The sequence below is a fragment of the Squalius cephalus genome, assembly GCF_949319135.1.
Source record: "Squalius cephalus genome assembly, chromosome: 1".
Lineage (NCBI taxonomy): Eukaryota > Metazoa > Chordata > Actinopteri > Cypriniformes > Leuciscidae > Squalius > Squalius cephalus.
This window is the reverse complement of record NC_137122.1, coordinates 59917988-59930276: the sequence shown is the minus strand read 5'-3', so window position 1 is coordinate 59930276 and position 12289 is coordinate 59917988. Positions and strand designations below refer to the sequence as shown.

The following is a 12289-nucleotide window of genomic DNA, read 5'->3' as shown; positions in this document are numbered from 1 at the left end:
TCAAGATGCATTTACTCTAGTAAAATGCCATAAGATATTTTGTCTTGTTTTCTGGGGAAATAAATACAAATTAAGTGATTTTGAAATGATCTGCCAATGGGGTAAGAACAATAATCTTGTTTCTGTTTGAATTAATATTATTTTTCTTACCCCATTGGCAGATAATTTAGCTTGTTTTAAGCAAAAACTCACTTAATTTTGATTAATTCCCCTGGAAAACAGGACATAAAATCGTATGGCATTTTACTCATCTAGTAAATGCATCTTGATTTAAATAATTTTTAGATATTTGGACTGGAAACAAGACAAAAATACTAAGTAAGAAAAGCATTTTTGCAGTGTATTCTCCTTCCCTTCCATATCCTCAATTTGTTTGACCTGCTGCGAATGACCCATTTGTCAGATTTAGCATTCACTCTTTTTGTGAGGCTCTCATGGGTTCCCCCCTGAAGATGTCGAGCCTGACAAATTATGCTCTATAACAGTGTTTCCACTCAGGTTTCAAGGTTATATGTCCATTTCAAGTGTTTACTTATACCAAGTGCACACTACACGACTCAAGCCTATCACTGTAGTGTGCACACTTCTGAAACATGCTCTGAATACTCACAGGCGGACATTGACTTGTTTAAAGGCCCCCTGAAATCAAAATGTAAGTTTTCTTTAGCTTTTAGTATGAATATGTTAGACTTAAGGTTATGAATAAGCTGGTGTGCTCCAAAACAATGACAAAATTCACATTTAGGAGATATAAGCATTCAAAACTTGCAGTCTCCCACTTTCAAAAAAATGGATCAGGGATTTTGATGACATCACTTCAGCTTCTCATCGCATCTTCTGTCCAATCAAATGCTCTCTAGAATCTGAAGCTCCGCCCCTTCTGCTATAAACACCACCTGGCCGAAGCCACCGTTGACACACAGAGCAATATGGGTGGGAGTGTGTGTTCGGTTGCTCAAACGCTCGAGTTTTATCCCGTTTTCCAACTGTACGTTGGTTGAGAATGAAGTTATTCACGTCTACTATTGAATCCAGCGTATCATCAGCGCTCGGATTCGCTTCCATGGTGCCGTCAAATACGACTCGCAGTCTGTGAGGGAAACTAAATGCTATTGGCTGTCTGAAAAGGGGGAGGAGCCATTCAAAATGTCCCGCCTCAGCTCCTGTTTCAGTGGAAATTACGTCAACGCATCAAACAAAACTGCGCGTTTCAAGACACTTCAGTGGGACTTTAAAGTCTAGCCGACTAATCTTCAGGTGTGCGCAATATCCTAATGAATAAGAGAGATATTATATAGCTATATATTTATAGATGATTGTACATAGTCCTAAACACTTGACGCGCAGACTTCTGACAGTCAACAAATGTGAAAAAGATTAGCTCTTAACATCACAACAAATACAGACTGCAATGACAAAACAATAGTTTCCAATAAATTCTGTAATATTGTTTAATTAGAAATTATTTTCTTCAGACAACTGTTTGACTGTGTGGAACAGCATTTTGGAGAATTCTGTTTCTTTAAACATCTTAGTGCATTTGTGACTCAAAGTCCTGTAAACTAGACAATACGGATGTGCTTTTTTTACAGTGCACTGCAAAAAAATGGATTTTTGTCTTGTTTCCAGTCCAAATATCTAAAAAATCTTAAAGTCCCCGTGAACCGGAAGTTGCAAACGACTTTTTTCCAGTGTTATGACGTATTTCCAAGTGAAACGGAATATTGAACAGAGGGCAGGGTTTTACTCTAGCGCTCCTCCTCTCCATCTCTGCTCATAGCAGACTAACGGTTTGAGGGGAGTGGTTAAGCGTTGCCCAAACCAATTCCTCAAACCTACGTCATCAGAGAAGGTCCTCCAATGCAGAGGGGAGGGGCATTTTCAGATTTTGATTAAAGATTACCATGGTAAAAAAATTTTTTTTTTAATATTTTCTTGCACGGATTAATTGTTCACCACAAGACTAGTAATATGCGCTAACAAAGTAAATAGGGTCAATTTTGATTTCATGGGGACTTTAAATCAAGATTTACTTCAATAGTAAAATGTGTTTTTGTGTTTTGTTTTTTGTTTTGTTTTTCGAGGGAGTTTTTGCTTAAAAAAACAAGTAAAATTAATTCAAACAGAAACAAGATTATTTTTCTCACCCCATTGGCAGATAATTTAGCTTGCTTTAAGCAAAAACTCTCTTCATTTGTATTCATTTCCCCAGAATACAAGACATAACATCTTAAGGCATTTTACCACTGAAGTAAATGCATCTTGATTTAAGATTTTTTAGATATTTGGCCTGGAAACAAGACAAAAAAACTAAGTAAGAAAAGCATTTTTTGCAGTGAGATTACTGTTATCAGGGATATAAAAATGTCCATATCTTTTTTCTAAGATAAAGATTAAGAGCTGCTATGAATAATGGCCTATGAGATTGCTAAGAAGAGCGAAAGCATGCAAGTGATGCACTGAATCGCTCAAACAGTTTCCGGTCGACCACCTGCTCCACCCCCACATGGTCCGGGTCAGGATGCTCTCACCATCCCCCTCAAAGCTATTGCCATATGTGCTCAAAACAAGCTTAAGTAACAATGCCTCCTAGCCTTATAAGTCTACACAGGCCTCTGCTCCGCAAACAGGCTGTGAAATCGAATTATTTTAATGTCTTAGGGTATGTTTACATGACAACAATGTGCTTAAAACAGAGAAGTTTTTCCTTTGAGTTTTCCGTGTATAGACGACACCATTGTCAAAACGATCCTCGTTCACACGGATCCGCGAAAAAACCCTGTATTCTGTGGCCAGGCCAGTAGATGGCGATGAAACACTATAGACTGAACACGTAATACGCATGTGCGTGACATCATCGTCTTCAGAGATTCACGTTTTTTGCTGTTTACATGGAGATCGTTTTCAAAAACGTGCACTTTGAAACCCGTTTTCAAAAGTTTGTGTTTTTAGGCGCCCAAAACGCCATTGTTGTGTAAACGCATAAAAGTTTTACGTTTTTAGTTGAAAACGGTGTCGTGTAAACAGCCCCTTAGAAGGCACACTTCCTTGTGTTCTCCACAGAAATATTACCTCATAGGGGAAGTGCATCCACAAAAGCCTTCCCCCGGGAAACATTAGTTAAGCTGGGTTAATGTTCCAGAGCAAGGGTCCGTAACGTGTCAAGGCATGGGTGAGAGTGGGATCAAGCTGAACACACACATTAATGAAACTATGTGAAATGGGAAAATTAGAAAAACATATTTGACTTGCGGAGGCTGAAGATGTGTCACTGTGGATGTGCACGGATGGCTTTCTTTTTTTTTTCTTTTTTTTTGTTCCTGCCAGGGGAATGGCAGGAGTTTATCCATGACATGGGAACTGAGAAGTCGCCTAGACTACATGCTATAGTATTGGCCCACTGTGGTTTTCAGAGAAGGGGATTTTTCAAGGGAAAGGGAGTGAATCTAGTTTGTCAAATGATTGTGTAATATTTATTCTAATGGGAACTGCTTCCATTATGTTGACTTTTATTTTAACCAAATTATTATTGTTGTAAGCATATATCATGCTGTGCTCACAAGGCTGCACATTTGTGTTGGAGACATCTAGTGTGAGAAAAATTGAGGGAGGAATGCAGTTAAGTGTGAGAAAACGAAAGTGGTGAACAGGGAGCAAGACACCAAAAAGAGCGTGGGACTGCTGGTTGATGTGGGTCTCTCTTGAACTCAGTGTTGGCCAGTTACTTATATGTATTTATTTATTTTAGTTCGTTTTAATACTTTGAGTGACATTGAATTTTTGAAATATAAATGATAATTCACCCAAAAATTCTGTCATCATTTACTCACCCTCATGTTTGTTCCAAACCTGTATGCATTTCTCTCTTTTGTGGAACATAAAAGATATATTTTTTGTCCATACAGTGGAAGTCAGTGGTAACCAAAACTGTTTAGTAATCAACATTATTTATTTATTTTTTACATTCTTCAAAAAAAACATTGTGTTTTTTTGTTTGTTTGTTTTTTGGTTGGTTGGCTGGTTTGTTGGTTGGTTGGCTGGTTGATTGGTTGGCTGGCTGGCTGGTTGATTGATTGATTGGTTGGCTGGTTGGTTGGTTGGTTGGTTGATTGGCTGGTTGGTTGATTGGCTAGTTGGTTGATTGGCTGGTTGGTTGATTGGCTGGTTTGTTGTTTGGCTGGTTGGCTGGTTGATTGGTTGGCTGGCTGGTTGATTGATTGGTTGGTTGGCTGGTTGGTTGGTTGGTTGGTTGGCTGGTTGGTTGATTGGCTGGTTGGTTGATTGGCTAGTTGGCTGGTTGGTTGATTGGCTGGTTTGTTGTTTGGCTGGTTGGTTGGTTGATTGGCTGGTTGGTTGATTGGCTGGTTGGTTGGTTGGCTGGTTTGTTGACTGGCTGGTTGATTGATTGATTGGTTGGCTGGTTGGTTGGTTGGTTGGTTAATTGGTTGATTGGCTGGTTGGATGATTGGCTAGTTGGTTGATTGGCTGGCTGGCTGGCTGGTTGGTTGGTTGGTTGGTTGGTTGGTTGGTTGGTTGGCTGGATTGTTGGTTGGTAGGTTGGTTGGTTGGCTGGTTGATTGGTTGGCTGGTTGGTTGGTTGGTTGGTTGGTTGGTTGGTTGGTTGGTTGGTTGGTTGGTTGGTTGGTTGGTTGGTTGGCTGGCTGGTTGGTTGGCTGGTTTGTTGGTTGGTTGGTTGGCTGGTTGGTTGGCTGGTTGGTTGGTTGATTGGCTGGTTGGTTGGTTGGTTGGTTGGTTGGTTGGTTGGCTGGTTGGCTGGTTGATTGGTTGGTTGGCTGGTTGATTGGTTGAAATCAGACCATCCAACATTAAAGAATCCAAACCTAAAGTATGGTTTTTGTAGTTATTGTTTTATTTCATTAAGGCATTCTACCTCCCTAGTCCTTTTTGTGTCACAAGGACTCCAACAAACTAACATTTCGATAACAGAAAAGCATTAAAGGAGAACTCCGGTCAATTTTAACATTGAGCTCATTTTTTTGTACATTTGGAGTGCTGTCAATACAGAGAACAACGACAAAAATTGGTGTTGCCTACACCGAGTTATTCTATTTTAAAAATTTGCACCCTGTTGACTTCAATGGGGCAAGTTTTAAACCTGCTTTTAGCCTCTTAACATCCTTGATGTGTCATTACAAGTGCACAGAAAATGTGAGTGATTCCTTCAGAGTGAACACGAGTGAATGATGTTATTTAAGCCAGCGCAAATACCTGTGTTTACATCCTGTTTTCGGTTGAAGTCCAAAGTAGTCGATTGCCGAGTTCACGCGCATAGGTTTAGTTACCTATGATCACGCGCGTGAACTCGGCAATCGACTACTTTGGACTTCAACCGAAAACAGGATGTAAACACAGGTATTTGCGCTGGCTTAAATAACATCATTCACTCGTGTTCACTCTGAAGGAATCACTCACATTTTCTGTGCACTTGTAATGACACATCAAGGATGTTAAGAGGCTAAAAGCAGGTTTCAAACTTGCCCCATTGAAGTCAACAGGGTGCAAATTTTAAAAATAGAATAACTCGGTGTAGGCAACACCGATTTTTGTCGTTGTTCTCTGTATTGACAGCACTCCAAATGTACAAAAAAATGAGCGCAATGTTAAAATTGACCGGAGTTCTCCTTTAACTCACGGCTAAAACCAAAAGTCTGTCTAGAATTCATCCAAGTCTGGAGCCACTAACCAGCAACTAAGGGAAGGGTTGTTTGATTTCATTCCTAATAATATCTGTGAATATCTTTATTGATGGTTCCACAGATGGTTCTTTCCAAATCACATTACCTTTGTTTTTGTGCTATTCAAGACTAGATTTAAATCATTAAAATCTTCTTGAATACTTTTAAAACTATCCTGTACCTGTAAAAACTCTAAGTGAGACCCATATATTAAGATTCTGGGGGCGCATCACAGAAAGACCCTAATTTTATAATCCTATCTTATCTGTTTGGTAACCATGGCAATTTCAGTTAGGACCTCATTTAGGACAAAAGCTATTACAAAATTACATTTCTTAAGTGCAAAATCTTATCTTAACTACGAATAGAAAAAGGGTATTACAGAAGCATCCTAACTCCACAAAAAAAAATCATAAAACCGGTCTTAACTTTAGGACAACCCCAATGGTGTCCAACCCCAAGTATTTGAAAGCCAACCGTAAAAATCACATAATAATAGCCCTGTCTGAGAATGACGCCACATTTATTCAATGATACAAGATGAAAAACAGCGATGTTTGATGAGGGAAAGACTTTGTTTGACTAATTACAGACTAATATGAAATAAAAGGATTAGGCTTTGCCCTTTCTACCAAGCTTATCAAAAATTCACTTAATGAATTAATGAATTCACTTATTTTATTTCTCCATTCTCCAGTTTTTCCGTTTTACTTCACAGCAGCTGTTTGCGTGTTGTTGGTTGCTTGGTAACAGACCTGAGAGTTGATTACCAAACTCGATGGAGGGGTTTAAGATTTCCTAACTACAGATATGATGAGATTTTATAAGATAGAATAAGAATCCTAAATTAATTTAAGATTTGCTTCTGTAATACGAATTTGTGAAAAATCCTAAATTAACTGGTCAGATCTTAACTTAAGACTTATGATAAGACTAACACTTGTGTTTCTCTGCTTAGATGTGATGGAGCAGTCTGGCCTGTGGCCCCCGGTCTACAGGGCCCGAGGGGCCCATTCCCACATGCAGCATCCCGCTGTGTATCCTCGCTCGCAGTTTCTACGCCAACAGGAGCTTTACGCTCTCCAGCAACACCAGCAGCTTCAGCATCAGCAACACCCGAGCCATCACACGCCACCACCTCCATCACACAGAGCTGCAAACACCACAGAGCTACAGCAGAGAAACAGAGTCGACCACAGCCAGGTACACACACACACACACAACCCCTCATAGAGCTAGGTTTGGGGATCGTTTGAATTTTAATGATTAGGTTAAAAGATTAAAAAAAAAAACTCAGATATAGTTCACATTTAGTCTTATTGCAAAACATTTAATTAGAGAGCCAGAGTCAACCACAGCCAGGTACACACTACCCCTCGTATAGCTAGGCTTGGGTATCATTTTGAATTTTAAAGGTGCATTGTGTAATATTTAGGAGGATCTGTTGACAGAAATACAATATCATATTCATAACTATGTTTTCAGTGGTGTATAAAGACCTTACATAATGAACCGTTATGTTTTTATTACCTTATGAGCCATTTCATCACTACGTTGTTCTTCGTGCAAAGAAGCTAGCTAAAGTCAGCGAATAAAACACTGACACAATGATGAACAAGTAACAATAATATTCACAATAACAGATTGTTTTACTGAATAATTAAGTAAACCTAATTTCTTAATTTGTCTTTGTAAAGATTCCGATTCCAATTTCAATTCTGCTTATCGATTCTGACTCTTATCGATTCCTAATTTCGAATCCAATAAGGTTAAAAACAAAATGTAGATATCGTTCACATTTAGTCTTATTGCAAAATATTTAATTATTGCTGAATATCATGAACAAAAAGGCTGAAAAACACTTACTCAAGGAGCGTTTGCCTGTGGTTTAAAAATACCATAGAAAAACAACTAGCCTAACTAATATACATGTCAAGCATTATTAAAGACAAGTAAACACTCAGTAATTAAAAAAGAACAAATAAAAAAATAGCAATAGCAACAAATAGATACAACCGAACAAAGATACGATTGAAATAAACAGTTTTTAAGATTTTCAGGTACAGGAAACTGTAATCAAATGTAAAATAATACTGCACTTTATAAATAAAATTCAATTTTCATTACAAATATAGTTATTCAGTCAAGAACGAGTGAATTTTCTCTGTCTTTTGTTGTTTGATTAGTGTTATTACCGAGACGGCAGCAGGAATATTAGGCTGCTGTCACTTTAAGAGAAAATGTGAAATCACATTAAAATCCCTTTCGATGTGTGCGCAGCACAGAAAACAACACGCGAGTCGTCTCCTATTTGAATGGTTTAAAGTCATATTGAAATGCTCACAAAGGAATCGATAATAGGAATCGAAATTAAAACTTTATAACAAGTGTCCGATTCCTGACCGCAAGTTTTCGATTCCCAGGCCTACGTATAGCCGCTTTATGTCAGACTGTACAAAATGCAGTGGTTTAGAAACAGCTGGGTTTTCAAATGAGCTAATGTTTGACACCTGATACTGAGAGAGGATGTGCTCTTTTCCGTGAAACTAGACAGTTGTTTTTGTGCGCAGGGGAGTAAACAACATTTGGAGCTAATAAATCATTTTAAATAGTTTTATTTAAAAAAAAAATCCCCCTATAAAACCACAACTGCTCCCTAGGATCCATAACTTCCTCCAAGGTCCCGTTTCATTCTACACACACACAACTAAATGCAGTCTGCAATGAACTGTGACGTGATTGGACCAAGCACTACTCTTTTTGATTGCAGGTCAAAATCAATAGATCTGAGCCATTAGGGTCTAAATTGAAACCTGATTCAGCAATACAGGGGTGTCAAATTGCAATTACATTGATGAGCAGATTGCACGACCTGGCAGTCTTGAGAAATACAGTCAAACCAAAATTTATTCAGACACTTTCAACATTTCTCACATTATCAGAGTTTATTCGCTATAGTTTAGAAAATGGTACTAAAATATGACTCAGACTCAGTTGATATTTCACTGGTTTTGTCTGTCCTTCTGTTGATGAATTATGTTGAATATCTGTCAGCTGTTAAATTTAACTACACAATTAGATAATACCAGTTTAGATCAACCAGTTACCAAGCAATGCTTCATTTTGTTCAGTCTGTGGTGTATAAAGGTCGAATTAGCAATTAAAGAAAAAACACTTCAGCAAAACATGCTCAGGTCAAAGTGTCTGAATCATTTTTGGTCCCAAATTAGTATAAATGTTTCTGGTAGTCACTGTATGAAGAGTTTCTGGGTATAATATGTCATAGTTTACTTTATTTTGCTCTCCTCACTTACATAAATGAACTATAGTGTCCTGATCACACTAGTGAAAAAATCACACATTATATCTGGTGTCTGAATAATTTTTGGCTTTACTATATATGTCAAGTGTACTTTAATTAACCAAATTGTCCAGATCTCATCATGAGGCTTGAATTCTCTTTCCTTTCTGACTTTTTGTCATTCTTTTACTTCTGGAAACAAACTTTGTTGCATTATTATCTCTGTAAAGCTGCTCTGAAACAATCTTGTTTTGTAAAAAGCGCTATATAAATAAATGTGACTTGACTTCTTTACTGCATAGGTGCAAAAGAAACCAGAAGAGCAAAGCATGGAGATCGAAGACATCCTATCTGATCCAACGACTCCCAAACCTGCTAAATGCTACTCGTACGGCCCGTCCAACCGGGCCTCGTCTCCTCCCAGGGGATCCACTGCACACTTGTCCCCTTGCTGCCGGTCCCCTTGTATGCGACCCCACCCTAAAAGCACCCCCTCTACTCCCTGTCCCGCCCCGAGTCCAGTCGCTGTGACGCCCCGCTCCCCGGCCATCAGCCCTGCCCCATCACAACTGCCTAAAGCTGTGGAGTCCCAGGAGAAGAGGGTGGAAGGGCAGCCGCCTCAGGACTATCCTCAGTCCATGGAGCCTGGTGAGGAGATGTTCTTCCTTACATATCAATATATGACTCTTTTACTTTTGTGTAAGGGATAATGTACATCCAGCCGGTTGTTATCTCAGAATAAACCCTGACAGAGTGATCAGGACCAGGTCTTCATCAGCCTGAAGGGGTTTATTCTGAGATAACAACCGGCTGGATGTACATTATCCCGCTTATTACACGGCTACACGAGTAAATAATGAGACACGAAATATTGATCTTGAGATGAAATATTTTATCAGGTCTTTAAACGCAAAGCTCCCGTGGAGAGAGCAGTTCAAACTAAACAGACATTTAAGAGATACGGTATACAGTCACACCACTTATTACATGATATTTCGCCACATAAATAGTTATGGGTATTAGAGACATTGATTTCAGATTAAACTGTTTTAAAATCATACCTGTTTGTTATCCTGTAATCCAACAGTGTACAAAACAATAGTCACAAAACGGCAGCAGCTGCGTTTGTGTGAAACAAGAGAGAGCGAGTCCACGAGACTGGATGGCATAATTTAATAACTGTACACAATATATTGAGTTTTAATATTTTATTAGCTCTCCAAACGCAAAATTTCCACGAAGAAAAACCGTTCCTAGCAAGCGTATAGCGCTGCTGACTTCAGTAACCCGCCGGTGTTTTCAGAGGTTGTTATCGGGGAATAACATATTGCTGGATGGGGCTATTGACCAATCAGAATCAAGTATTCCACAGAGCCGTGTGATAATGACTTGTAACAGTTTGTCTGTCTTCTGTCGCTGTTTTGAAGCTAAAGCTCTGTGTACACACCTGGTATTAAGATGCGTTTTGGTCGATCGGATCACAAGTGGACGAGGGAGACAAATTCCCGTTTACACCTGGTGTTTTATTCCGTCTCTTTTGTCCACTTTCAAACACTTCTGTCCTGATTTCTTCGATGGGAGGGTCGAATTTACATATGAATTTACATACGTCCAGAGACGACGGAAAAACACACGGAGAGCATCAGCTTTAGTTTCTGCTCTGACAGACACAAGACCAGCCGAACGCTGTGAGTGTGTGTTAGAAATCAGGAATGATGAGAGAACATTGTGTTAGGTACATTTTTCATCTTCAAAACAAACTTGGGTCTTCAGCTGTCAAAGTTTAAACCCCGTCTGTCTAGAGCTCTTCTCATAATGTTCACGCATGAGGTCAGTAGACGGAGAGAAGACGATTGTGGCTGTTCAAACACATTCGACCCCATGAGCGTTTACACTACGAAAGCAGTCCAGTCAAATGTGTTTTCAACTCCCTCTGGAAGTGGTGGAAAGTGGACAAGCTCAAAACGTGTCAGACCTCAGTCTACACCTGTATTTAGCGTCGCCTGCTTCAAGTCATCATGCCTCAAAAACACATGAGCCACATATTGGTTGTTATTCATGCTGAGCCCCTCATGCAGAAACAATCAGGGCTTTTTTTAGACGGTGACTCTGTGTGGGCGGCTATATAGGCAAGAGCACGATTGACTAAAGCTGCTGATAGATGCAGAAAATGGCCGCCAGCTCAGCTCCCCAACGCCATCACATCAGTAAAGATGGAGAAACACCTCGTCCAGACTCACCCCATCCCCCAGCCGACACCTTCTTTATCATCATTAACACCTCACTAACTGTTGCAGCATGCCAAGGATACAGCAGTGTCGGAGAGAGAGCCCTGTTTTACCTCAGAATTACCCCTTTAACAGCTGCACTTCTTAACAAAGAGCTAAGATCAAGGCATAGTGTCACTGTCATGTGGAATACAATGCGTTTTTGTTCAAACCTCTGGTGGAAAGCTGGTTAAACAAGTCGTCCTTATAAGGTTGTCAGAAGTGTAAAACAAGCCAGTAAAGGCTTTGTTCTTAACGCAACTGATATTTTTTTTAAATTGAGTGTTCATCAGAGGGGTCCAAGACCCTAGGACTTTTGTCGCACTTGAACCACGAATACACACAAAAACAATTGAATGGATTCGAGGAGTTTTATGGTTGAAATTTAAAAAAGTAACAAATCCTTCATTCACGGGTCAATTTGACCCCCTTAGGAATGAATGGGATGCGCGGATATGCTTCAGTACACATAGAAAAACCCAAAAATGCTCAAAATTCTAACTAAAAATGCAAAAACTTTACCAAAAAAAAAAAAAGATTTTATAATGTCTACATGTGTATCTGAATGCATCTGAAGAGAAATGACTTTAGGACCCAGAGGAACAGCTCATCTGCTCATTATAGAGCTATAAGGCCATCTAGAGTCATGAAATATCATGATATATTGTTTTTTTTTCCACAAAAGGTCGGCAAAAACACCCAATGTAAGATATTTTGAGCTGAATTAAAAGTTTTATGCATGAAATTGTAAATTATTTTGAATTTAAGTTGAAAGAATGTGAGGAATGTGCTTACATTACTATTTATTTATTATTTATTGATCAAAACTAGTAATTTAAAGGTAAATAAAATAACAAATAGCAAAACAATTGCATTATAAAATAGAAAAAATATTAGCAAAATGAAATAAAATAAGCTTTCTGGACACACACACAAAAAAAGTATCATTTTATGTAGGGAAAGATGTGTTACAAAGTGCGAGGGAAGGATGAAGGATAAACAGGTTGTCAAAAGTGTAAAACAAT

The 12289-nt window shown here is 38.9% G+C and overlaps 1 protein-coding gene across 1 annotated transcript in view; it reads left to right on the top strand.

Annotated features, from left to right (window-relative positions):
* The window catches only part of bahcc1a (BAH domain and coiled-coil containing 1a), a 125746-nt gene that overhangs the window by 79110 nt on the left and 34347 nt on the right, over positions 1-12289 (top strand). The window contains exons 9-10 of the mRNA XM_079885228.1: positions 6655-6899; positions 9300-9645. Of these exons, the coding sequence (XP_079741354.1) occupies positions 6655-6899; positions 9300-9645 (591 nt within the window). The remainder of the gene's footprint in view (positions 1-6654; positions 6900-9299; positions 9646-12289) is intronic.